This window comes from Ambystoma mexicanum, chromosome 1q (genome assembly GCF_040938575.1).
Source record: "Ambystoma mexicanum isolate Mex_15411 chromosome 1q, UKY_AmexF1_1, whole genome shotgun sequence".
NCBI classification, from domain to species: Eukaryota; Metazoa; Chordata; class Amphibia; order Caudata; family Ambystomatidae; genus Ambystoma; species Ambystoma mexicanum.
This window is the reverse complement of record NC_090922.1, coordinates 146,665,927-146,691,301: the sequence shown is the minus strand read 5'-3', so window position 1 is coordinate 146,691,301 and position 25,375 is coordinate 146,665,927. Positions and strand designations below refer to the sequence as shown.

Here is a 25,375-nt window from a genome sequence, read left to right as displayed (position 1 = left end):
CCTCTTGCTGCTCATTCATTCCAGCCTGGTAATGTTGTGGCTTCTGGTGGTGTGATGTGCTGTAATCGAAGACCCAGGCCCTGCAATAGTTTCATAGGCCTAAACATGGTTGCATTTGTCTCACTGTTTTTGGCTGTTCAGTCCTCATAATAGCCTCTGCCCTTTCAGGTGTCACTTTTCTCCCTTTGTGTGAGATCAACTGTCCTATATACAATACTTCTTTTTGACAATATTGTAATTTCTCCTTAACTACTTTGTACCATTTCTCTGCCAGTATAGTCATGAGTTTGACAGAGTCTGCTCTGAATCGTTCTTCTGTTTCACCGCACACTAAAATGTCATCAACATGTTGAGTTATGGCACTTTCAAGTTGAATATTACCTAGGTCCATCTGAAGGACTCTATTAATAATGTATGAGGACTCACAATAACCCTGGGGCAAATGAGTATGTTTCAGGCGAATCGTTCTATAGGAAAAGGAAATCAAATCTTGTGAATCTCCATGAAGGGGAATAGAGAAAAATGCATTTTTTAAATCTACAACACTAAAATAAGATATTGCACAGTATTGTCGTATGATTCGGAACTAAAGGAAATTATGCTTCAACTATATTGTTTAGGGTCCTCAATCCCTGGATGAATCTCCACGACCATCTTGCTGATATTTTGAAGAATACACAGCTCTGTTGCACAGAGAATCAGATGGTACCAAAATGCCTTTTTTTCATTAAAGCAGATATGGTTTCGAATATACCTTCATCTACTTCTCTGGACATTGGATACTGCTTTGCATGTGGCAGAATTGCTCCTGGTTTGTGCTTAATTTCATACATCATGTGGACCTGTAGTCCATAAGATACTTGATGCTTTTTCCAAGTGTTCCTGAATAAATGGTGGTTTCTTTTTTACTAATGCCATTCTCTGTGGTATTTCTACATTCTCTACTTTAATCCAATAAGTAAGATTTATGAAAAATACTAACTCATCATTTGAATATTCATCCCTAAATAGCTCCTCATTTGCCAAATCTGTCAACCTATATCCTTCGTAGAGAGCTAACACCGTTGTCCATACCCTTCCCTCATCGTCTGTCTCAAGATGCATCACCGGTTCTTCTCTTACTATTGCTGCTTCTAATTCTAAAAGGATAATTTGGCCTTTCTCCTCATCCACATGAATCTCTGGCTTGAGCAAAAACATATCAGGTATTCCCAATAGATTCCCAAATCAATTTAGGAAACCATGATAATAAGATAGTCACTCTCTGCAAAAACACTTCCTCATCAAACTTCCTTTCCTGTAAGAACCAGTATGAGCTCCTTCACATTTACATGATGTATCCCTGGAGTAAAACACACTATTCCTTTGTCAGTAAAGGATATTGGCCCTCATTCCGAGTAGGGTGGTAAGGGATACATACTGAGCACCGGTAAGGAGACCGTTGCCGGTAATCCCTTACCGCCCTACTACGAGGCCCCTTAGCGGGTCCCTTCCTTAACGCCTGGTCTGACTAGGTGATAAGGACGGGACCCGTTAAGGGACCTGGGCGCAAATAACGGGCTTGGCATACGTCGGCCCGTTATTTGCGCCCTCCCCATTCCCATTGAGCCCTGAAGGGGCTGAATGGGAATGGGGAATGGTTTGGTGAATGGGATTTACCGGTCCCGCCAAGTTCTGACTAGACCGGTAAGTCCCCATTGCACCAAACCGGACACGGTACCGTTATTGGTGGCAGTCATGGAGCAAATAGCGCCATGACTACCACCAACCTCGGAATGATATAATGATGGCATAGACATATCATGCTCACCTATAGAATTATGGACATTGGTAATTCGTCTGTAAATTAAACTAAATTCATTGCCTCAGAAAATCCCTGCATATTTATGACAACACCTGACATTGAATATTTTCCCCTACAGACACGGGAACAAGTTGCTCCAGTGTCCACAATAAAGGAAAATATCTTGCCTTCTATCATCACCTTGACCCTTGGTTCCTCTCTGGGGTCCATTCTTACAGATAGCACTGAACACATCAGGTCCTTCTTGGGCTGTCCTATTGTGGATATAAATCCATCCCCGTAACTGTAAAAGGATGTCCTCCCACCACATTCATATTCCCCAATTTGGATGCAGCTACTTGCGTGGCTCCCGTATCCATGTGCCATTGTGATGCACCTGCCTGTTGTACTTTTTGTGTAGGTGCATGTTGTATCTGTATAGGTGCTTGCTGTTGTTGCCCTTGTGGCAGCTGCATTGGCATACAGTGTATTTACTGTGCTTGCGGTACATATGTCTAAATGTGTGTGTGATCTTCGGCATAATATCCTTGTGAATCTGCATTATACTGTGGAGCATATCCCATCCCCCGTCTTGTAGATTGCCAATTCTGTTGCTGCCTTTCCCCACCTACATCTACATCCCCTAGCTAAATGACCTAATTTACTGCAATTCCAACGTTGGGGTGGCTATCCACCATTAAATCCTCCCCTTCTTTGAGGTTTTTGAAATCCACCTCGTCCTCCACCTCAAGGCCCATTGCCTCTGCCTCTTGGCATAAAATTATAGTATTACCAAAAAAAAAGATTGATTTAAAAAAGCCCGCTCTGTGACCACATAGAGCGGTTTTTCCAAATCGAACTGTCATCCCATGCAATGCACACGAGTGCGCAAAAGGGCTGACAGGCACAGCGAGACCCAGAAGAGTCATCACAGGAGTGTCAGGTAAGTGTATGTCGGTCTGTGTATGTGTGTGTGTGTGTGTGTGTGCATGCGTGTGTGTAGTGAGTGTGTGTTGTGCTGGGCAGGGGGTGGTTGGGGCATTCAGGGGGTTAACCCCCCCGATTAAGAATACGACCAGGGGATAGAGGGTGGGGTGGGGATAACTTTGCAAGGCGCAGAAAGTGATATTTCCGCATTTTGAAATGACACAAAAACGGACACATTTCTTTTTTTTGAGTTCAGTTTTTAAAATGCGGAAATATCACATAGAGCCAAAGTTATACCCATTCAGATCCATGGCATATACCGCATTATTCTGCTGTGGTAACTTCACTGTTTGCACCATCACTCCCTCATTGTTTGTCAACACTGCTCCTTCTATGGCATATTTTGATATTTTTTTCTGCACCAACTTTGCCCCTTCCAGTTTTCTACCCCCAGCTTTCTTTTTGTCTTTCTCCTTTAATATTCCACAGTAATGTACAATTGTCAATAGTATCTCTGGCCATGGCTTTCCTTCCATTCCAACCTGTTTCTTTAGCTGATGTTGCACCGGCTCTGGCAGCCCATGACATAAAATGTGGTAAAATAACATTACTGTCTTATCCCATGATTCATGCGTCTCCAAATTCCATCTGTCCTGAATCTCCTGAATAAAGGTAACAGGGTCTTCAGTCTCTCCCAGTTTCCTAGTCATTATTGCCCCAATATCCGGTGTACCAGGATCTTGTACTGTAGTGATCGCCATACATCTGTTCTACAATTATTAAAGGGTGATCCATCGTGCAACATTTTTTGTGCAATGACTTTCGGATATCCTGCTCTTTTTGAAATGTCATCAGATCTCTCTCCTAGGATGGCTGATAATAATTTTTTAATGTTGCCTATAACTAAAGTTGCTCCTGATGTTGTTTTCTCTAGTTCAGAAATCCATTTTCCTGCGCCCAAAGTTAAACATTGGTAGGGTGCACTTTAAATTTTCTGTATCCATTTGGGGCCATGGAATATATTGTGGTTGACCCCCCTCTTTTCTCTAATAGTGGGAATTGTCATGATCCTGATTCAAAATCATACCCGCCCACGCTCCTTGTTTTTCAAGCAGCATTGTTCTCGCCCGTTACTCTCCATCCTGGCAATGCCCTTAATCTGCTCATATAAGGTTGGGATATATCCCCCATACTACGTGATCTTACTTGTGGTCATTCAATATATGGTGTTGGTTCTGGTGATTTTTCAATGGGGTCTTCTAAATCTGACCATTTTACCCCTTTATCTACGCTTGATTCTCTTGAAAATCTGCATGCGCCCTCTCTCTGCACCCTCTCATTCTCCTCTCTTTCTTCATCTGACATCATTATGCCCCAGCTCGTGCGGCTGTTATCTTCTTCTACATCGTCATGGTCTAATCTACTTAAGGATATCATTCTATGGTCATCTGTTATGACGTCCCATGATTTACCTTCAGTTTCCTTTAATCAGGAACTTTCAGTATTCTCTTGAGTTCCAAACCTTCCTCTAACCCTCATTTTCCTATATAATTTCCCCAGCCTCTGTTCTATGTCTTCTGTGTCCTGCCCATTAGCCCATACTGATGGTGGCATTCCTTGCAGCTCCCTTTGGGGTTGTTGTGACCCTCTTTCTTCTTCCAATCATTTTTGTTCTTCTATAGGGACTATGCTTCTGCAGCATAAGTATTCTATTTCATGGTGTTTAATCCCCTACTCCTATACATTTCTTCCTTTCTTCTCCTTAGTTCCCTTAACTCTCCTTCCTCTAGCCTTCTTTTCAACCTATGTACTTTCAGTCTTTTGGCTTCTGCCTCGTTTTGTGTCTCTTCTTCTGATCTCTCCTTCTCTTTTCTCATCTCACACCTTTTCCATTCCTCCCTTCACTTACATTCTTTATCCCTTTCTTCTTTTTCTATTCTTTCTTCTTCTTTCTCTCTTTTCTCTTGCTCTTCCCTTTCCTCTCTTTCCTGTACTCCATCAATGCCTTTATCATCTAGTTTGAGCAATATTTGTCCTCACATCCATTCATTCTGTACCATTGACATGCCCTTAGCTGTATCCTTTGTTCCCTTCTGTCTTTCTGCCCTTTCCTCTATCTGTTTGTGATGTCTATTGTTTCTCTCATCACACTGTTTACCTTCGTTGTGTTAATATATATTTGGTTTTTCACTTCCTGCTCTCTTCCATGGTGTATTCACTGTTATGAGGAGGGGGCTCATTTATTGGATTAACATATCCTGCTGCCTTTAATTCCTTTAAACGAAAAAATCCCTTTTCTTCAGTATTTATATCTTGCTTTTCAGGAGGTGAAATAGGAGCTGAAGGCGTTACATCTTCTCCTTTATTCTGATTAATCATCCACTCCCTTTCAGCTGGATCTTCTTTCTCACTCTGGTACATTGTCCACAGTTCTAAAACTGCCAATCTTTTCTTCAACTTCTTTCCTTTATGAGTGGCTTGTAAGTATGTCGTCATGTGACACAATACTAATTTTGATAATGAACACTCTTGAGGCAACAACATACGTGTTTTGTTAGTCGTGCCCTTGACCCATTCGGAATGATACTTTTGAATTATGGCTGTATATCTTGGCAATGTTCTACATAGGTGTAAAAGAGGTGTGTCTTCCATGGTGCAGGTCCATTCAGAGTGTCAATACTTACCCGATCTGTTATTCTTCTTTCTAGGTTTACTAAATATATCCTTTTAACCTTTTGAGCAAGCACCATAAATTGCGGCTTTTAATCCATGAATCAAAATATTTTGAAAACTTGTACCAATGTTCTTCTTGCTCCACCGTTTACACTTTCTAATAATTATTTTTATATAATTCTTGGTTTTTTAGTATCTTAAAGTTCTCTTCTTTATGTGTATGTTAATTCCATCTAATTTTAACCTTGTGATTGAAATCGATCCTTTGTTTAACTAATGTAGCAAATATCGCTTTTTTTTATTTTTGTTGTTGTCATTTTGTATCTATCAGTTTTAACATGCAAAAAACTTTATAAAGACATATTATACCCCATACACATGTGCACTTTCAATTTGTTCCCCTAGGTACGTCTTCCTTTACTATTCTCAGCAAATGTATCTCATCTCTTATTGTTGACTCCTTATCGGCTCTATGCCCCAGGAATCCTTAACACTCCTATATGGATTTATGGTGTGTATTCTTTCCTTCCCTCACGGGCCCGTGAAATTGAGGTATCCCTTCTCATCTTTATAATCCCTAAAAATCCAATTACTCTTTCTATATCTATACATTCAACGTACCACAATACAATCCCTCGCCCCTTTATCTTTTACCATATTCAATGCCTACTCACATCAGCTATTCAGCTCGAGTCCCTCAGCATCGACTCTCCCACAATCGACTAGTTTGCCTTCAGTCCGCGGGGCACCTGTGGGGACCGGACAGGAATTTCATCAAAGGGGGACTTGCCAATCGAATCTTGAATATGTGCTCTTTTACACTCTGCTCTCCACAGGAAACTCTGCATTAGTCTGGCTAATATTAGGAGCAGGCGATCGTCCGGGGTCTGGGTCTGGGCCTAGACCTAGGTCGTTAGACCAGAACCATCCACACTGCTACCAAATGTGTTCCAGCACCTTTAAGTGTCTTCTTTGTGCTAGATGGAATTGCAAGTAAATATCTCAGACCAAATAACCAGACAGACCAAAGCAATATGGTAAAATACTGCTTTTATCTCAATGAAAGAAAGCAGGGAGGCATAACAGCTTTCAATACAGATGCTTGAATATTGATACTTTATCTTGCTTCTACATAGTTTATATACTTTCACATACGTCATTTATGATGTCATCCTACGTGGCATTTCATAAAACCTATCGACAGGAGCGATTGGATTAAGGGAACATGTCTACTTTTATAATTATATGCGGGTTAATATCTCATTGGCTGCCCCTTGTCTGTTGGACACGCCCTGAGCTACTTCTACATATGTCACATACTGATTATAGCAGAGAATATGGCAGCGGACTAATAACTGCAACATTGTATATGAAAGTGTGCAGCAGGCTTTCTGACTGGTTGGCAACGCTATCCAAGCTTGGAATTTCTGCTCTTTTAGAAGCACATGAGTGAAAACGGAACATGGGTGTTCGAGCTGTGTCAACTTGTTCTTTGTTTTCCTAATTAGTCCATCTTATGTCATCGACCCAATTCTCAGCCAAATGCTACCATTTGGAGTTGACCTTGTAGTCTGCTCAATGTTCTGGGATGATTTGAGGGAGTGCGAGCACACCTATATATTAAGCCTTTGTTTTGATTTCTTCATCACGTGTTAGGAGACCACGATTGTGTAACCCCCTCGAACATTCGATTTAGGTTATTAGTGTTAGGGTCAGAAGTAGGGTTTCGTGACACAGCAGTGACTGACTATGTGTTTGACATCCTGACGTTTTCCTTAGATTGCTTTGAAGCAGGAAAACCCTTCTTAGCATTAGGAACAGAGGCCGTGTTCCCAACCCTTTTGCTGGTTATAAAGGTTTATAACACAGATCTCTTTAATTTAATAAGTCAGCTGTCTTTGGATGGAGGTTTGGTCACTGGCGATGGGGAAGGGCATTGTAATTTCTTGCAACCTTGTTATTTCCCTAAGCAAAACCCAAATATTGATCCCCACTGAATGACCATGGTATAGCCCACATAACAGTTCATCAGCTGTTGCAAATAGCGGGTAATGTTTCGGCAGACTTTTTTTGAAAGTGGAAAAATACTTATAATTTGGAAGGAGTTATTCTTTAGATAGATTGTACTGTACTTTACTGCCACTGATCTGCATGGTCAGGTCCTATTTCTCTCTATCCCTGTCTTGGTTTCTTGGGTGGCAGAGTATTTTATGTTTACAGTTCTATTTTTTTGTTGGATCACAGGTACAGGAGCCTGAATTGGAAGGGCAGAGTTGTAAACCCCACTGTTTCTCCTGGAGTTAGTCGAACTTGTGTGTTTCATGTGCATTGTTGTTGCCGAGTGCCACATCCTCAGCCCTTGGCTTTCATTGTTCCTCTTTCTTGTGGCTATCAAAGCCCCTGCCCTACTGTTCTCGACTATTAGAATGTCAGTTTGAAGTATTCACGTTGCTCGATTCTCTTTCAGGTAGTAGCGCTACTGCCCCAATACTGTTTAAAACACAACTCGGGAGCTAATTTTATTAATGAGTAATTTGGCGGTGGAGAGCCGTTCTGTGTTGACATACACGTAGGATGCTCCCTGCTGCCAAATTTTCATCATTTGCACGGCGAAGTGAAAAAGTGCAGGGCATAAGGTGATGTACACATGTGTGTGGTATATGCAGCCTTTTGCCGTACACTTTTGTGCTCTGCCCTGCAAAGTGAGTAAATCCTGCCTGGTATGCTTGCATCCCGGTCAGCGTTTCCTTTTTATTGTGAGCACTGCTTGCGTGCACGCTTGTTAAGCAGTGTTCACAATTACAAATAAACGTTGCCCCAACATGCAGGGATTAATTATAATTGTACACGATGCCTGCCATGTGAGCAATGGTGCATACAGCAGGCAGACTCCATAGGGATCTCCAGCATTTGCGGCGGCATGAATATGGATGCCAGTGCAAATGCTGGAGCATTTGCATGGCAGAAAGGAAGGGAGGCAGCCGAAATGTAAGTTGCATTCCAACCTTCTCTCCACCATGCAAATGACTGAAAGTAAGCCATAGTCACGACTCAATAGAACATGAGCTCTTCTATGAGTTCAGTTATCTTGAGCCTTTATGTAGTTGTCAATGATACTACATAGAGTTTGACCTCTTACTCTCTGTTTTCAATTCTATAGATTGTTTGCAGTTGCCAGCACCTCTGTGCTATTCTCCTGAAGTTTTGGAACCACCCAGCACTCAATTGTTCCACCGTGTGTCACTTTACAAAGCTTCACGCCCAAAATAAATATAATGCTCACAGGTGTTCTTTTGCTGGGTACTGTCCACTGACCAGCAGCTGCAACATGATTTGGCAGCCTGGCAGCTACAAAGTTACATGTGCAGTCCTTAAAGTAACCTGCAGTGGGATTTCTTTCACAGTGGGCATCCATGATTCCAATTATATATACGTGTGTATCCCAAAGGCCTTGTGGCAGATTGTTGGTAAAATATGAAAATACAACTGTATCTAGTTTGATATGGTAGCCTCTCAAGGGGGGGGGGCACTTGTAAAATCCAAAGCTTATCAGATGGCCTATTATTATTAACTGGTTTCCTGTGGTTCCTGCAGCTGTCATAGCTTTTGTGTATTGGTGTCTGGGGGTGGGGGACCGCACCTATGACAAATGTTGGGCCCAGTCCTGACGGGTCCTTTTGTTCCATGCTGGGAAGGCTTGACACTTTCCCAGAGGAACAGGCATACCCATAGTGGGTGGGGTGGGAGCTAGTGCTTCAAATGGAGCTCTGCCAACACAATGCAAAGTTCCAGAGAGATAATCACTGGAGTATTTTTGATCTTAGGCAGAAAGGAGTAGGGCAAGTATAGTGTAGATAAGGAAAGGATCTAAACTCAGAAGAAGGGTCCTGCCATCTTGAAAATGCCTAGGTTACACTTTCTTCCTGGGACCCCTGGGACCCCCCCCCCTAATGTCCTGAAGAAAAGACACTATGGGAGCTGACATCAACAAGCAGCAGCAAGGATTGGCCATTAACAGAAGGATTGAGTTGTACCAGTTCACTGTGGAAAAAATACTAGGAGGTGAGCATCCCCCTTTATTGAATCATCTTTGGACACATTTTGAAGGAGTGTGAATAAACCTCTCTAATGATCATTTCACTGGACCCTTGTTGGTAGAAAGGCTGCGCAAAGTCCCCAGCCATTGGGGCGAAAATAAAGATTTCCAAGGATGGTGCAGACATTCATCCTAATCGCTTAAGGTGAAAATTTGAAGCAACTTTCTGTTGCAAAGGATCTATGTCTAAAAGGTGCAGACATAAGACCGACTTTGCAGATGGCTGCCTCTCACTTTCCTCCTGTTCTTTTTGTGGGGTGTTCGAGCTGTGTCAACTTGTTCTTTGTTTTCCTAATTAGTCCATCTTATGTCATCGACCCAATTCTCAACCAAATGCTACCATTTGGAGTTGACCTTGTAGTCTGCTCACTGTTCTGGGACATTTGAGGGAGTGCGAGCACACCTATATATTAAGCCTTTGTTTTGATTTCTTCATCACGTGTTAGGAGACCACGATTCTGTCCATTTTAGCCTCTCAATTACTGCTATTTGATTTTATTAATCAGGGTGCCATTACCCTTTCTGGCCTTTAGAGACTTGCTCACTCCATCTCCCATAAGCTTTTGCCTTCGTAGTTGTCCAACACTTGGCATCTCCAAATGTCCTTGTCTCGCCTATTCTTACCAGAAATATGTCTTACGCATATGGTCTGTTCATTCGACTCCCTTTGTGCCTTGCACCCATCTCCCGAAATAGCCCTCTTGATCCCAGGCCAATGTACTCCCTTATTCTGCACACAAAAACAGCTCGTTCACCAGTTCTTCAATTTACAATCCTAGGCTCGTATAAGGTAACAGGATTGTTCCTTTAACACAGGCCATCATCCATTCTCTTCCACTGGCCGTCCTAAACATTATATATATATATATATATATATATATATTTGAAAAAAAGGAAAATCAATTTCCCAGGACCAAGATGGAACCGGGAAGAGCTAACCAGTGGAATGCAGTCCCGATAACAGCAGAGAAGGTCGATAGTGACTCTCTGCACAGAGGCAAAACACAATCCAAAGTTTTACCAGACTAACAATGCTTTATTAAATGTCAGCATGGCAAGGAAAGAATCCAGAAACAACGCGTTTCACGGTGCACAGACCGCTTGATCACGTTTAAAAGTGCGAACATAAACAAGGTGACTTTAAAAAGGGTTCTTAGTCTCTTTGATCTCTATGTCAGATAGAGTGTATCCATTTCCCACACGGTGCTTTAACTACATTTCAAAGGCAGACATCTTCAAATGTATAAAAAGCTTTGTAATTACTGCAACATTTGTGCACATTGAAGATGCTTCTTAGTGTATAAGTCTCTTTTCTCAGCGGTATTTACATACATTATAAGCACTTTCTCAATCGTTAAATAGAAATAAAAATAGTTAAACAACTCACATATTGTAAATGACATAACCACATAGATAATTAGCGCTTAGTGCATTTCATTCCAAGTAGGAGAGTAAACATATTTTGAGCGTATTAAAACACTAAAAGCATATAATGGTTCTCGTTTTGCTTCCGTGGCTTTTTGTTGCAGCCTCAAAGTTATTTGCACATTCAGAACACCGTGTTGTATGTCCTTTTCCTGCCGTGACCAAGTGTATTACTAGATCATACATCTGCCTTTTACAATCTTATGCGGAATTATGATATTCGCACAGAACTAATTATTATATTTAATTATAAGCAAAGAAATAAACAAAGGATGTTGCTTCCATTCCTCAATTAAACATATGCTATGATGTTTAATGAAACATTAGAATTAGGTGTACTACCTTGTGCAAAATTACAAGACAGCAACAGACCAAATACATTGTTCCGAGTGAACTAATCCTAGTCTCTAAAGTGCTAGTTGCCTTTTTGCTATAAAGTGCCAAGTGCATGTCTTATATAAAGTACAAAGTGCCTAATATAAAGTGCATGGTGCCTGTAAACATTCGACTTGTGCAAAATGGCAAAGGGATAGTTACAATATACACGTTACACCAGAAATTCGGTCTTTAAAAATAGTTCACAAAGACAGCATTGTAAAAAGCAACATTCTTGCACAGCATAAAATAATTATGGATCTAAAATTCGAAAAATCATGTATTTGGTTCGGAAGGAATGTATAGAAGGGCAGAAAAAGAAAGGGAATAGCAGAACAGAGACAGAATAAAAAATACCCAATTATGTGTGTAACCTTGGCGCACTTTCATGAAACAAAATTAGAAAAAAATATAATGAAAAGCAATACATCACAATTCTAAAAACAAAAGTGTGTCCTCTGCTATGCTAGGGGTAGGGCGATAATATCATATATATATACCTCTTTTTAGCAAACTTCTATATGCTTTTTCTACTTTGCGTTACTGCCTATTTACAGTTATCGATCAGCAAATTACTTCATCTTCTTATTTTTACAATTACTCCATCTTTAGGTACATGTTTTCTCTTACTGCTTCAGTTACATCGTAAATCTTAAGTATTTCTATATCATTTCAGCATAGGCTCAGATATCTTAGTTTATGACATTGTTCTGTTGTCGTCAGACTTTTACTTAGAGTTTGTCCATATTTCTCATAGCCGCATTATGGCACTTTGGCAGTGGACATCCTTCCTGGTAGCACCCTTCCACTGTCTCAACGTGAGGGTATCTTCTGAATGGCTGACTGTGTGCACATTGTCTTTCATATAGTCGACGCGGAATAGACATGTTGCATAAAATCGTGCATGGGTTCCCAATTGTAGTTCTTTGTCTGCTATTCCAATAGGACGGTGGTGAGGGGGCTGGGACTAGAGAAGAGGCACCCACCTCTACAACAACACTAATGCAATCTTTAGAAAATTTTATGTGATGAATGTATGAATGTAGCCCTTTAGTCTGTATAAGTGGAAGAGGACATTTTGGAGTTGTGTGTGGTTACTCTTATCATGGTATATATTTGAATGTTAGGCTTTATGATGTTCTGGGCACAAGTGTTTTCTGATGTTTGTTACTTATACATGCTAGCGACTTTGATATTGTTTAATGAAATTATACTGTGGAGTTGGGGACATTTTCAAGTTTTAAGTATTGACATACAATGTATTCTAGACTGAATTTAAGCTCAAATGCTGTTGTGTAAGGGTTTTCAAATTTTTCAAGTTGTGAAAAGTTTTATTTTAAACTGCAAAACAAATACATAATCTTAAAAAGAATATTCCTTATCACCAATTCTCATGCATGCACAGGTTATAAAGTCTCCATACAACAGTCAGAGTGAAGTGTAACTTCCTATGTCCCTAAGGATAATCTACCACCCCCCTGATGGCCCTTATGCTTAGATCTTTATTTATTGCCTGCATGAGCAATACATTAGTGCAGTCTATGCAACGGGCCCAAAATGATCTTCCTGAATACATTCCCTTCAGTTAATGAATGTGTAATCGTATACTTCATATAGTTGGCCCAATCCTGGACACAGCATCAAAATATGTCTAGTTGTCGCTAATTGATGTTTATTTTGACAGAAACATCAGTTCTGTTTGTCAAGTGGGTTGTCATACCAGGATCCAGCAACTGCCAACATAGGCAGTTTGTTCATTCTCATGAGTAGAATTATTATTCTATGGGTGGGAGAGGGAGACAATATCAGGTACCTAGCAGGAGTTAAAAACTTCCGATACAACCGGTCAAAGTCATCTAAACTCTCCAATTGGGATACACACTCCTGTGTTCTCACCCAATCCCATTCCTTTGCTCTGATCTTGAACTCCTGCCTAAGCAGGGGGTAACCTAATCCCCAGCATGGCCACCAGCCAATCTCCTGAAAATAATACTCAAATATTTATTTATCCTTTCATTACGTGAGTGTGAAGCTCTGCAGAACTGTTAGCCCCAACATGCAAAGGTGTCGGGGAAGAAAGTTGACCCCTACTGTGGGGGGTGTTTAGTTAATCTGAGATTTTGGTTGAGAGTGTTGATGGAATTGAAGAATGCATCCTTGTGTGTATGTTTATGGCTTGGAGAAGCCAGTGCTAAATGTCCTTGCTCTCTTCTGTTTAATACAGGAAACCAGACCTTGTTCAACTCAAAATGGAGGGTAGAAGTGATATCTTTAGGGGTGCAAAGTCACTGGTAGTATAAAACGCAGGCGCATGCTCTAAAACTGCCTTTCTTTTCTTGCCTAGACTTGAGGGATATCCGCTTAAGGGTCTCTCTCACTTTTGAGGCCTGTAATAAGCCATTTCTGATTGAAAGGGATCACCACTAGCCAAGGCGCACCACCATGGGAAAATATCTAGTTTACTGGTGCGAGTGCAGTGACTCTCGCAGGGGCCTAGCTTCTTGCACCATTACTGAAAACATGCAGACACTAAAGAAGACTTCCAAAACCTGAGCCATCTTTACATTTGGTGCACTCACTTCTAAAGACACTACCAAGGGCTGAATCAAAGCACGCCCTGGAGTAAGTCCCGAAAAGGCGCCTGACACTGATCAGGAAACTGGTTTCACACACAATCCAGCCAAGGCCAATTCCTGACGTTTGTGTGCTCTTGAAAGGAAGGTGCACCATGCCCCCCGGAGACACTTCCCCCAGCATCAGAAAGTAAAGAGGTGCCTGCTGGCAGTCCACAGCTCGGTGGCTTGCCCACCATGAGACATGAGTAAAAAACCAGAGAGGTACAGAGTTGCTGCATGGAAATGTATGGTCTCTGTGTAAAGCAAGAAAACAGAACACTCATCTCAAAAAGTATAGTGTTTCACAGGGTTCCAAACTTTGAAGATAGGGTTGTAGAAATGTTTTCTTTAATTAAAAATGTATAATAGTGAGCCATTAGTTGAAGGATAGTTTATGGATAGGACCTTGCATGATTAATTGGTAAGCAGCCCATCAAGCAAAGGACACTTGTACCTCAGAACTGCAAGGATCACCTTTCCAGGAAGTGTACTAGGACCAATAAATGGGAGAATTTCAGGAAAAGACTGAGGACTTCTACTACAGAGGTTTCAGCTTTTAAAGAGACTTTCAAGAATTGGCTAAAGGCATTTCTAATTAGGGAGTTTTTCAAAAGAGACAGCAAGCAGCAATTAAAGGAGGGGGTGCTGCGTCTGGAGCTAAACATAAAATGTCTGTATTGTTGAGCAACCAGGGAATAAACCTTCAGGCCCTTATGTATGATGAAGATGGTAGTTAAATCATTCTGAAAGTGGATGTTGTTTCTCTCTTACAGGTCTATGGTGGACAAGAGAAGAGAGCCTGTTTGTTATTTTGTTCCAGTTGCCTTCCCTTCCTTGGTCTAGAGATGGTAGTAGACTTTAGTGAACGCTGTAGTCTGGATACATCGGGTGGTTGTTGGAATGCGGCTCTAACGATTTTTAAGTTTTTCTTGTTTAAATGACGAGGCTCAAGGGTTACAACAGAAGTGACAGATTGTGTTATTCTGCACATACGTGCATATGTCATTTACTCATAGGTGCCCCTCTGCGAGTACGGACATGGCTAAATGTCCTGTTCTTTGGGAAGGTACCCACTCGAGAGTCTGCAGCCACACTTTAGCTCACTGTACCTTTCACAGAAGGGAAATATCAATTTTCATATCAGTCTTTGGCCCGCCCACATGGGTAGTCCAGCACCGAAATGCTATGGCAATATTTTTCTGAACAAGAGTACCAACAGCAACCCCAAACACATGTTTCAGCCTTGTTGGGCCTCATCAGTGAGGTGGAGCTGTGCCTCTCTGAGGTACATGTCTGGATGGCCCTAGGATACTCAGGGTAACTAAACATAAGTCCCTGGAGTTGCTGCTGGTACTATATTTCAGAGGAGAATTGCCTAGCATTTTGGTGCTGGACTGCCCCTGGGCAGGACAAAGACTGATATGAAGGGATATTTCTACTTTGTGAAAGGGACAGAGAACTAAAAACTTGGTTGAGACTCTGCCGGGGACAATCCATCCAAGAACAGGTCAATGGCCTGTGTTTGTGCCAGTAGAGGGACTCCCAGAACCCTTTTGTTTTGCATATTCAGTAACTTTGTGTCTCACCTTAAGTTACCAGGGGAATCCAGATGTGGACCCCTTACTCACTGGTCTTAGAGAGACACAGCTCCACCTCACTGATGAGGCCGGACTAGGTCGGAACACGTGTCTGGGGTTGCTGTTGGTACTCTTGTTTATAGAAGAATTACCTAGTATTTTGGTGCTGGACTGCCCCTGGGCATGGCAAAGATTGATATGCAGGGATATTTCTCCTTTGTAAAAGGGACAGTGATCTCAGAACTTGCTTGAAACTCTCCCGGGGGCCATCAACCCAAGAACAGTTCAATGGGCCATGTTTGTGCGGTAGAGGGACTCCCAGAACCCCCCTTGTTTTGCATATTCAGTAATTTTGGGTCTTGTCCTAAGTTACATGGGGAATCCAGACGTGGACCCCTTGTTCACTGTTCTTAGAGAGGCACAGCACCACCTCACTGATGAGGCCCGACTATGCCGAAACATATGTCTGGGGTTGCTGTTGGTACTCTTGTTCAGAGGGAAATTGCCTAGCATTTCAGTGCTGGACTGCCCCTGGGCAGGACAAAGACTGATATGCAGGGATATTTCTCATTTGTGAAAGGGACAGTGAGCTACAAACTTGGTTGAGACTCCCTCGGCGGTCATCCACCCAAGAACAGGTCAATGGGCTATGTTTGTGCTGGGAGAGGGACTCCCAGAATCCCCCTGCGAACAGGAGGATCTGGGACCCTGAAACCAAAAGAGACAGATCAGAAGAAAACCTTGGCTTGGCAGGAGAGTACACCAACCTGACATAACAAAGCTTTGCAAGTCTGTGGCTCACACCCATATGATAATCTAAGGATACAGTGAAGTTCATTCAAGAAGGTACAGGGTCTGGCATCCAAGGAGTTATGAGAAGGAAAGGGAACTACAGAAAGAGGAGACACAATCCTAAAGTAGAACCAGAAATAATCCAGGTAAAGGAGCAAACCCCTAATCATTGGAGTAATACCTTGTGGAACATTTATTTTGTTGTTTTTATTACCAGATAGATTGGGAACTTTCCTGTTGGCAAGAACTGTCATTATCACTTTGGGAAGTAACCCCCTCGAACATTCGATTTAGGTTATTAGTGTTAGGGTCAGAAGTAGGGTTTCGTGACACAGCAGTGACTGACTATGTGTTTGACATCCTGACGTTTTCCTTAGATTGCTTTGAAGCAGGAAAACCCTTCTTAGCGTTAGGAACAGAGGCCGTGTTCCCAACCCTTTTGCTGGTTATAAAAGTTTATAACACTGATCTCTTTAATTTAATAAGTCAGCTGTCTTTGGAGGGAGGTTTGGTCACTGGCGCTGGGGAAGGGCATTGTAATTTCTTGCAACCTTGTTATTTCCCTAAGCAAAACCCAAATATTGATCCCCACTGAATGACCATGGTATAGCCCACATAACAGTTCATCAGCTGTTGCAAATAGCGGGTAATGTTTCGGCAGACTTTTTTTGAAAGTGGAAAAATACTTATAATTTGGAAGGAGTTATTCTTTAGATAGATTGTACTGTACTTTACTGCCACTGATCTGCATGGTCAGGTCCTATTTCTCTCTATCCCTGTCTTGGTTTCTTGGGTGGCAGAGTATTTTATGTTTACAGTTCTATTTTTTTGTTGGATCACAGGTACAGGAGCCTGAATTGGAAGGGCAGAGTTGTAAACCCCACTGTTTCTCCTGGAGTTAGTCGAACTTGTGTGTTTCATGTGCATTGTTGTTGCAGAGTGCCACATCCTCAGCCCTTGGCTTTCATTGTTCCTCTTTCTTGTGGCTGTCAAAGCCCCTGCCCTACTGTTCTCGACTATTAGAATGTCAGTTTGAAGTATTCACGTTGCTCGATTCTCTTTCAGGTAGTAGCGCTACTGCCCCAATACTGTTTAAAACACAACTCAGGAGTTAATTTTATTAATGACTAATTCGGCGGTGGAGAGCCGTTCTGTGTTGACATACACGTAGGATGCTCCCTGCTGCCAAATTTTCATCATTTGCACGGCGAAGTGAAAAAGTGCAGGGCATAAGGTGATGTACACATGTGTGTGGTGTATGCAGCCTTTTGCCGTGCACTTTTGCGCTCTGCCCTGCAAAGTGAGTAAATCCTGCCTGGCATGCTTGCATCCCGGTCAGCGTTTCCTTTTTATTGTGAGCCCTGCTTGCGTGCACGCTTGTTAAGCAGTGTTCACAATTACAAATAAACGTTGCCCCAACATGCAGGGATTAATTATAATTGTACACGATGCCTGCCATGTGAGCAATGGTGCATACAGCAGGCAGACTCCATATGGATCTCCAGCATTTGCGGCGGCATGAATATGGATGCCAGTGCAAATGCTGGAGCATTTGCATGGCAGAAAGGAAGGGAGGCAGCCGAAATGTAAGTTGCATTCCAACCTTCTCTCCACCATGCAAATGACTGAAAGTAAGCCATAGTCACGACTCAATAGAACATGAGCTCTTCTATGAGTTCAGTTATCTTGAGCCTTTATGTAGTTGTCAATGATACTACATAGAGTTTGACCTCTTACTCTCTGTTTTCAATTCTATAGATTGTTTGCAGTTGCCAGCACCTCTGTGCTATTCTCCTGAAGTTTTGGAACCACCCAGCACTCAATTGTTCCATCGTGTGTCACTTTACAAAGCTTCACGCCCAAAATAAATATAATGCTCACAGGTGTTCTTTTGCTGGGTACTGTCCACTGACCAGCAGCTGCAACATGATTTGGCAGCCTGGCAGCTACAAAGTTACATGTGCAGTCCTTAAAGTAACCTGCAGTGGGATTTCTTTCACAGTGGGCATCCATGATTCCAATTATATATACGTGTGTATCCCCAAGGCCTTGTGGCAGATTGTTGGTAAAATATGAAAATACAACTGTATCTAGTTTGATATGGTAGCCTCTCAAGGGGGGGGGGGCACTTGTAAAATCCAAAGCTTATCAGATGGCCTATTATTATTAACTGGTTTCCTGTGGTTCCTGCAGCTCTCATAGCTTTTGTGTATTGGTGTCTGGGGGTGGGGGACCGCACCTATGACAAATGTTGGGCCCAGTCCTGAAGGGTCCTTTTGTTCCGTGCTGGGAAGCTTGACACTTTCCCAGAGGAACAGGACATACCCATAGTGGGTGGGGTGGGAGCTAGTGCTTCAAATGGAGCTCTACCAACACAATGCAAAGTTCCAGAGCGATAATCACTGGAGTATTTTTGATCTTAGGCAGAAAGGAGTAGGGCAAGTGTAGTGTAGATAAGGAAAGGATCTAAACTCAGAAGACGGGTCCTGCCATCTTGAAAATGCCTAGGTTACACTTTCTTCCTGGGACCCCCCCCCCCTAATTTCCTGAAGAAAAGACACTATGGGAGCTGACATCAACAAGCAGCAGCAAGGATTGGCCATTAACAGAAGGATTGAGTTGTACCAGTTCACTGTGGAAAAAATACTAGGAGGTGAGCATCCCCCTTTATTGAATCATCTTTGGACACATTTTGAAGGACTGTGAATAAACCTCTCTAATGATCATTTCACTGGACCCTTGTTGGTAGAAAGGCTGTGCAAAGTCCCCAGCCATAGGGGCGAGAATAAAGATTTCCAAGGATGGTGCAGACATTCATCCTAATCGCTTAAGGTGAAAATTTGAAGCAACTTTCTGTTGCAAAGGATCTATGTCTAAAAGGTGCAGACATAAGACCGACTTTGCAGATGGCTGCCTCTCACTTTCCTCCTGTTCTTTTTGTGGGGTTACCCCACATTCCCACTCCGGCTGCATAGCCCTGCTACCATACTCTGTCCACCCCAATCTGTTAGATCAGAGTCTCCAGGCTGTGTCTCTAAAACCCTGATGTACTCTATGTCGTTCTTCCTGATGCAGCCTTGTGTACATCAGGTTTTCAGGGCTGCAGTCTGATGAATGCAAATGGAACACTGGCACCCAGAACCCTGTCTGCTGAACTGGCAATGCTGGATGGGAAGGACAGAAGAAGGTCTTACCTTTCCTAAAAGACCCTGGGCAGGCAGGGACTAACAACATCCTAGGACCAAAGGAAGCTGTTTCTGACTTTTCCTGTATCTTTAAACACCTGCAATCCAGTTTGAGTGCATTGATACACTTTGAGCTGCTTTAAGGAACCCAGGCAGCTTTTTTCGATATTCTAAGATTTCAATCATTTATGAGTCACTAACGAGACATTGCCTGCCTGTTCCCCAGCTTCGTCGGGCTTCAAGACGATTGTTACTACAGAACAGCATTGTGTCGTGGACCTTACACATGTATTTTGAAGCCACAGTACTATTGCTGTTTTGGATACATCCTTGATGGCTCACACCACAGTTGACGAGTATATTATGCCTAAAGCAGTAGTGTGGGTTTGAGTAGGAGTTTAGAAACCACTAGTCATTTCTGTACTCCTGCAGAGCAGTAGTCATTTAGTTACATAAATGTTCTGTTTTTTATCCGTTGTTGGCATCCCTATGCTCCTCTTTGCAGAGTGTTAGCAACACAAACCCCATTCTTCACCTTTCTTGGTTCTCTTGGAGTTGCCCTCCACAGTGATCATTTTCCAACTCCCCAGCTCTCCTTTAGTATCAGCATTGGCTTGCTGCCTACTGTGGATATCTCGCTTAGGGATTTCTTTCTCCACCACCCAGTATCAGAGGTACTCCGTTAACAGCTTCTTTTCCGTGCTCCCATTTGTTGACTTTAGACTTGCTCACTGATACCGTGGTTGTGAGTACCCCCTTGCTTGCCAGGGCCTCTTGCACTGGCAGCTTCTCCGTACACCTCCTATGATACTCTTCCATGAGTGCAGTATATGGCAGTCCACGCAGTCGTGGTGGAGGGCTTTTCAGCAGTATATTGGTCATGTTATAATGGTATACATCACTTTTGAAACTTTGCCCAATATGTTTTTGCTGCATTTGTTTAGCATTTTGTTTTTACCACAAGCCTGGTAAATTGGGTTAAAGTATATCTATTGCGGTGAGGTGGGGGCTGGAAAGGGGGGGTGCAGGGGATGTCCCCCTGCTGTTTGTGACAAAACCAAACTGTAAAATCGGCAAAGGAAATGTGGCAAAGCTTCATAGAACCGTTAGAACCACAACTCCCAGCATTCAACTTTCTTGATTCTCTTTCTGCCTCTATCTCGCCGCCCTTCTCTTTAAGGAAACTATTCCCCTTCTGGAATTTCTCGTAATCATAGCTCTGGAGCCAGAGGTCATATTGTTATGGTTATGGAAGATATACTTATCTCCTTCCAATGTATGTGTAGAATACGGTACTGCTTCATCCCAAGATACATGTCAGTGCCGTAACTCTGGGAGAGTATATATACAACCCATTTCAAAAGTGCAAAACCTTAAATTGTGATGCTATCGGTGACCCAAAAACTATGGGCCTCATTACGAGTCCGGCGGTAACCGAGGCGGTAAAACTGCCTGGTTACCGCCAGACTCGTATTACCATTCCGCCTCCATGATTCCCGGAATTACCGGGGCATTACAACCCCGGTTTTCTGGGAATCACGGAGGCGGAATGGTGTTAATCCCCATTCCCATCGAGTCCTATAGGACTCGATGGGAATGGGGATCATGGAAACACCGGCAGCATCTTGTAATGCTGCCGGTGTTTCCTCGTCCGTCTGCAGGCGGGCGGTGTTAAACCCGCCATGTCAGACCTGGCGGGAACATCACCTCCCACCTGCAGGAGTCGGGATCAGGCGGTCCGGAAACAACGGTGGCGGCAGGTTTATCGCCACCGTTATTTCCAGACCGCCTGAGTTGTAATGAGGCCCTATTTCTCTTAAAATAGAAGATTCCGATGTGGACCTGTATCTCATCCTATGGGACACGAAGACAGGAAAAATGCCTTCACGAGGGTATCATATTAAGGTTGGATTTCAAAGACCACCTGACATATAAGTTTCGGAAGAATCACTTAAGACAAGGACCAAGAAGGGTGACGCAAAAAAAAAAAATATATAAGGTAAATCCCCTGATTCATATAAATACAACATTAATTGTAGAACTACAAAAAGCATGTGTTCTGAACTACACCTTCTCCCCATGAAAATCAGTATATGGCGCAGAAGAGCAGTAAACCCATAGCTGGCTAACAGTTGAAGTTATTGCTACCAGGAATAGAGCCTTCCACGGCAGGAAACTGCGGTCAAAATAAGCCATAAAAGTCCTCTGCATAAGATGTGACAAAACCAAGTTCCCTTCCTTTTGTGGTGAATAATCTGTCATAGAGGGCTTCTTTGGAAACATCCAGCAAAGTGGGGCATGACATCCTCACTCAAGAGCGCAGATAGGCTTAATCTTATATATATACATATATAGAGAGAGAGCGAGAAATGGACCTGGGTGTTTTAAGAGCCAAGACACTGGTAGTATTTGGTTCTAGGGACATATTTAGTACCCGTTAAGGGCAGTTCATTAGACCACAGCAATGACACATGGAAGCAGTGGTTGACAATGTGTAATACCTCTGATTTGTTTAGGAGCATAAGAGTCCCTTATCCTCTATCATCGACAATCAACCACTTTGTGTCAGGTTGACAAGACACATTCTGGGGCACTGGCAGGGACAATTCCTGACTGGATGTTGTTGATGGGGTTGTTTATCTCAAAGAAGATTTGAATCTTCAAGATGGTCAGCACACCATGCCCTACAGAACAGAATACATTTACGCATTTATTTATTAATATACATTCAGCCGAGTGGCTTTGTATATACAACATTTAAAACAAATACAACTGTTAACACACATGTATTTTCATATAAGTACTTTGGTTACTAGCTAAAATCACCAGAATAAAACATTTTTCCTATTTTATCATAAAAAGAGAACCGACGAATTCTGTGATAAATAAATATATTTGGATTAATTCAAGATTCACTCTTTCGGAAGGTGTACTTGTATAGATTCCCTCCAATTTGTTTTATTTCCTTAGCAATATTCTTCCTTTACTATCTACCTAAGGAATAACATTTACAAACTTAATTGACATATTAGGAGACTTGGAAAACATTTGTTTCTGATGAGCCGGTCATGAATATTAAATAGGAAGAGAAATAGAGATAAAAGATAATGGCATTTTCCTATTAGACAGAATACACGTTTCATTTATGGATTGAAACATGAATATGTTGTCATTTCACACACACACACCTTTCTTTTTGACCTGATGATTGAACTGTACCTTGAATAACCAGAATTTCGTGGCAGATGACACCACAGCGTCCTTATCACAAGCCATCTGGGGATTAGACTTTGGTGTGATGACATCTTTGTTTTCCTTCTGGTTTGAAACCTGCAGGTGAGAAATAAAATTAAACACAGGCTGAAATTCACAATATAGTTGACACACATTTTATAATTCACATTTGTTTCGTCCAAGTATTTGTTTACACATTATCCTCTTATGAATAACATAAAATAATATTTTGTTACGAGGTATTTGTGTGGCACGTTTTGTGTCAGTGTTCAACTAGGTAACCTGCTCTTTTCTATCTTCTGGCTATCTTGAGAGTATGTGCTGGCTAGACGACCAGGCGGACATGCAATGATGCTGCACCTGTTGTTACCAAATATATAACACCTGAATCCTTTGCTGGATTAGAGAGTCCAGAGTGGATTTCTAGCGTGTCTCCATTTGAAGTAACATGGGGCCTGCAAGTAAACGTTAAGCATTAAACCGTGATTCTGTGACTCCAAACCTCTCACATGGCATAGTGGTGATAAAACCTTTTCCATGTTCCTATTTTATCCAAGCCATGAATAAGAAGCACAATGATCCATAACAACAAATCACTATTTACAAGTTCCCATTAGGATGGCAGTGGGTATGGATTACTCAGACCTCTGCTCCTTTTTTTATAACACAGAAACCCCTTTTCTCCGTGCTGACCGGAGTTCCTTTCTGAATCGTAGTTCAAGGAAGAGGTTAGAAAACTGGTGCACCTATGCCAAGGAGGGAAAAGCCTACATGGGTATACCCTATTTTAGTAAAGATGTTATGCCAAACGAAATCGTACCAAAATGCCGACTTTTTTTTTAATCCCCTTTGCACCACATATATATGTGGGGGTATAGAAAATAATATTAATATGGGGGGATTGCAGGGGGTCTTCCCCGCATACATATGTGGTGTAAAGGGTTAAAAGAAAGTCGGCTTTTTCGGCCGTCACAATAATCACATAGATCCTGCCAAACGGATGTCTATGCCAAAAACTAAAACAGGGTCTTAACTACAGCCTGTGGGGGGTGCAGTTGGCTAGAAAAAAGTATCCTTGGCTCCCTGGCCCACAGATCTCTTGGGAGCTGTGTACCATGAAGGGACAGTATCTCCTTCAGCCCTCGTAGGCACTGAGTCGGGCGTCTCCAGACTTAACACCTCTTCAGACCACATGGCAGTGCAAGTCTGGTGTCTTTTCCGGGCACTTCTTACTGACTGCTATCTTCTTTCTCTAAACAGGTTCTTCGCCGGCCAGGCTGCTGTTATCGCATGAACTGAAGTTAAGTAATTCGGGACTAGGCATGAAGTTGGAGGGACCACCTGAGGGGTCTGTGTGGTGAACTGCCGGGACCTCGGTTAGGAGTTTGATGAGCAGAATCTAGGCTTGGGAGGTTGTCCCACGGCCACAATCTCCCTTTTAGTCAGCAATGCCCTAGCCACTAATTGTCATCTCCTTCAGCTCAGAGAAAAAACCTTCCTGTGAGTCATCTTGGAATATTCCATTAGCAACAATGTTAGAAGTGGAAATTGAGGGTTGAGTCCTTTCCCATACATGTTGGAACTAACCATTTTTAAACTGTCCAACCTTTCGAACCTGCCAACCTCGCCACCGCCATCTCACCACATTTGGTGAACAGCCATTTCCCAATTTCTTTTATCAATAATTATAGGGGTGAGGGAACATATATAGCTAATTTTAGCATCACTCCACTGGCAAGCTAATTTCATGCTCAAACTTCAGATAGTATGGGGCGTATCCTGTTGCACAATTTCAGGTACAATTGCAGGCATGCAGTAGTGGCTCGGTGCAGGCTCCATCACTGTCTAATGTTCTGGCATATCTAACAAAATTCTGTTGAATCATTCAGTTTGTGCATCTCTTTGAAGGCGGTGTGTTGAAGGCCTGGTCATTTTCGACCCCCCCCCCCTTCATTCACTTCCCCGCATGCACTCTATGCTCACCCCACGGCTGACTACTCGCCTCTGGCCAAAGGTGCCGGGCGTCCTCGGGTCGACACATCGGTGCAGTATCTATAAAAGGACTAAGAACCGACTCCATTTTGTAACGGACCCCGACTCCATTTTGAATGTGCCCAGGCAGGCCTCAAAGTAAAGCCAGCTCACAGGCCTGCAGCTCTCCCCTGGAGCCGCACACCAGTTAGCCAGCTACTCCCCCCACCTCCTCTCCACTGTTGTCAATGCAGCTGCCCTGCTCTCACGGAAGACTGGGTGCGAACGGATATAAATTAAACACTGTATCTCTCGCCTTCCTCCTTACATCACTGCCATGTGAATGACCGCGGCAGAGCCTGGGCCTGGAAAAAACCATTCATCTCCACAAACCTGCCTCATTAATTGCAGACGCTGCCCATGAGATATATAACCTGTATAGTCCCCTAACCTCGGACCCTTTTGATGTGGCAGATGCATGCCCCACGGCTGTGTGCCACCCTGCTTCACCCACAATGCTAATCCGATCTGAGACAATACATTCCCTTCTGTGTTAACATGTGATGAAGCCGTCCCTATCAGATATAACCGAACAATCGATAAATGATACACCAAACAAATTTACATGAATATGATATTTTAACCCACATGCTCTTGTTATATGATGTAGATTAATTGTTTTTTAGTACTGTGAATACTCGCAAATGTGTTGAGCTGTTAGG

At 42.6% G+C, this 25,375-nt stretch overlaps 1 protein-coding gene across 1 annotated transcript in view; it reads right to left on the bottom strand.

The window, feature by feature from the left end:
• Window positions 1-25,375, bottom strand: part of LOC138521059 (uncharacterized) — a 512,462-nt gene that overhangs the window by 312,358 nt on the left and 174,729 nt on the right. The window contains exon 5 of the mRNA XM_069633584.1: window positions 22,668-22,778. Within this exon, the coding sequence (XP_069489685.1) occupies window positions 22,668-22,778 (111 nt within the window). The remainder of the gene's footprint in view (window positions 1-22,667; window positions 22,779-25,375) is intronic.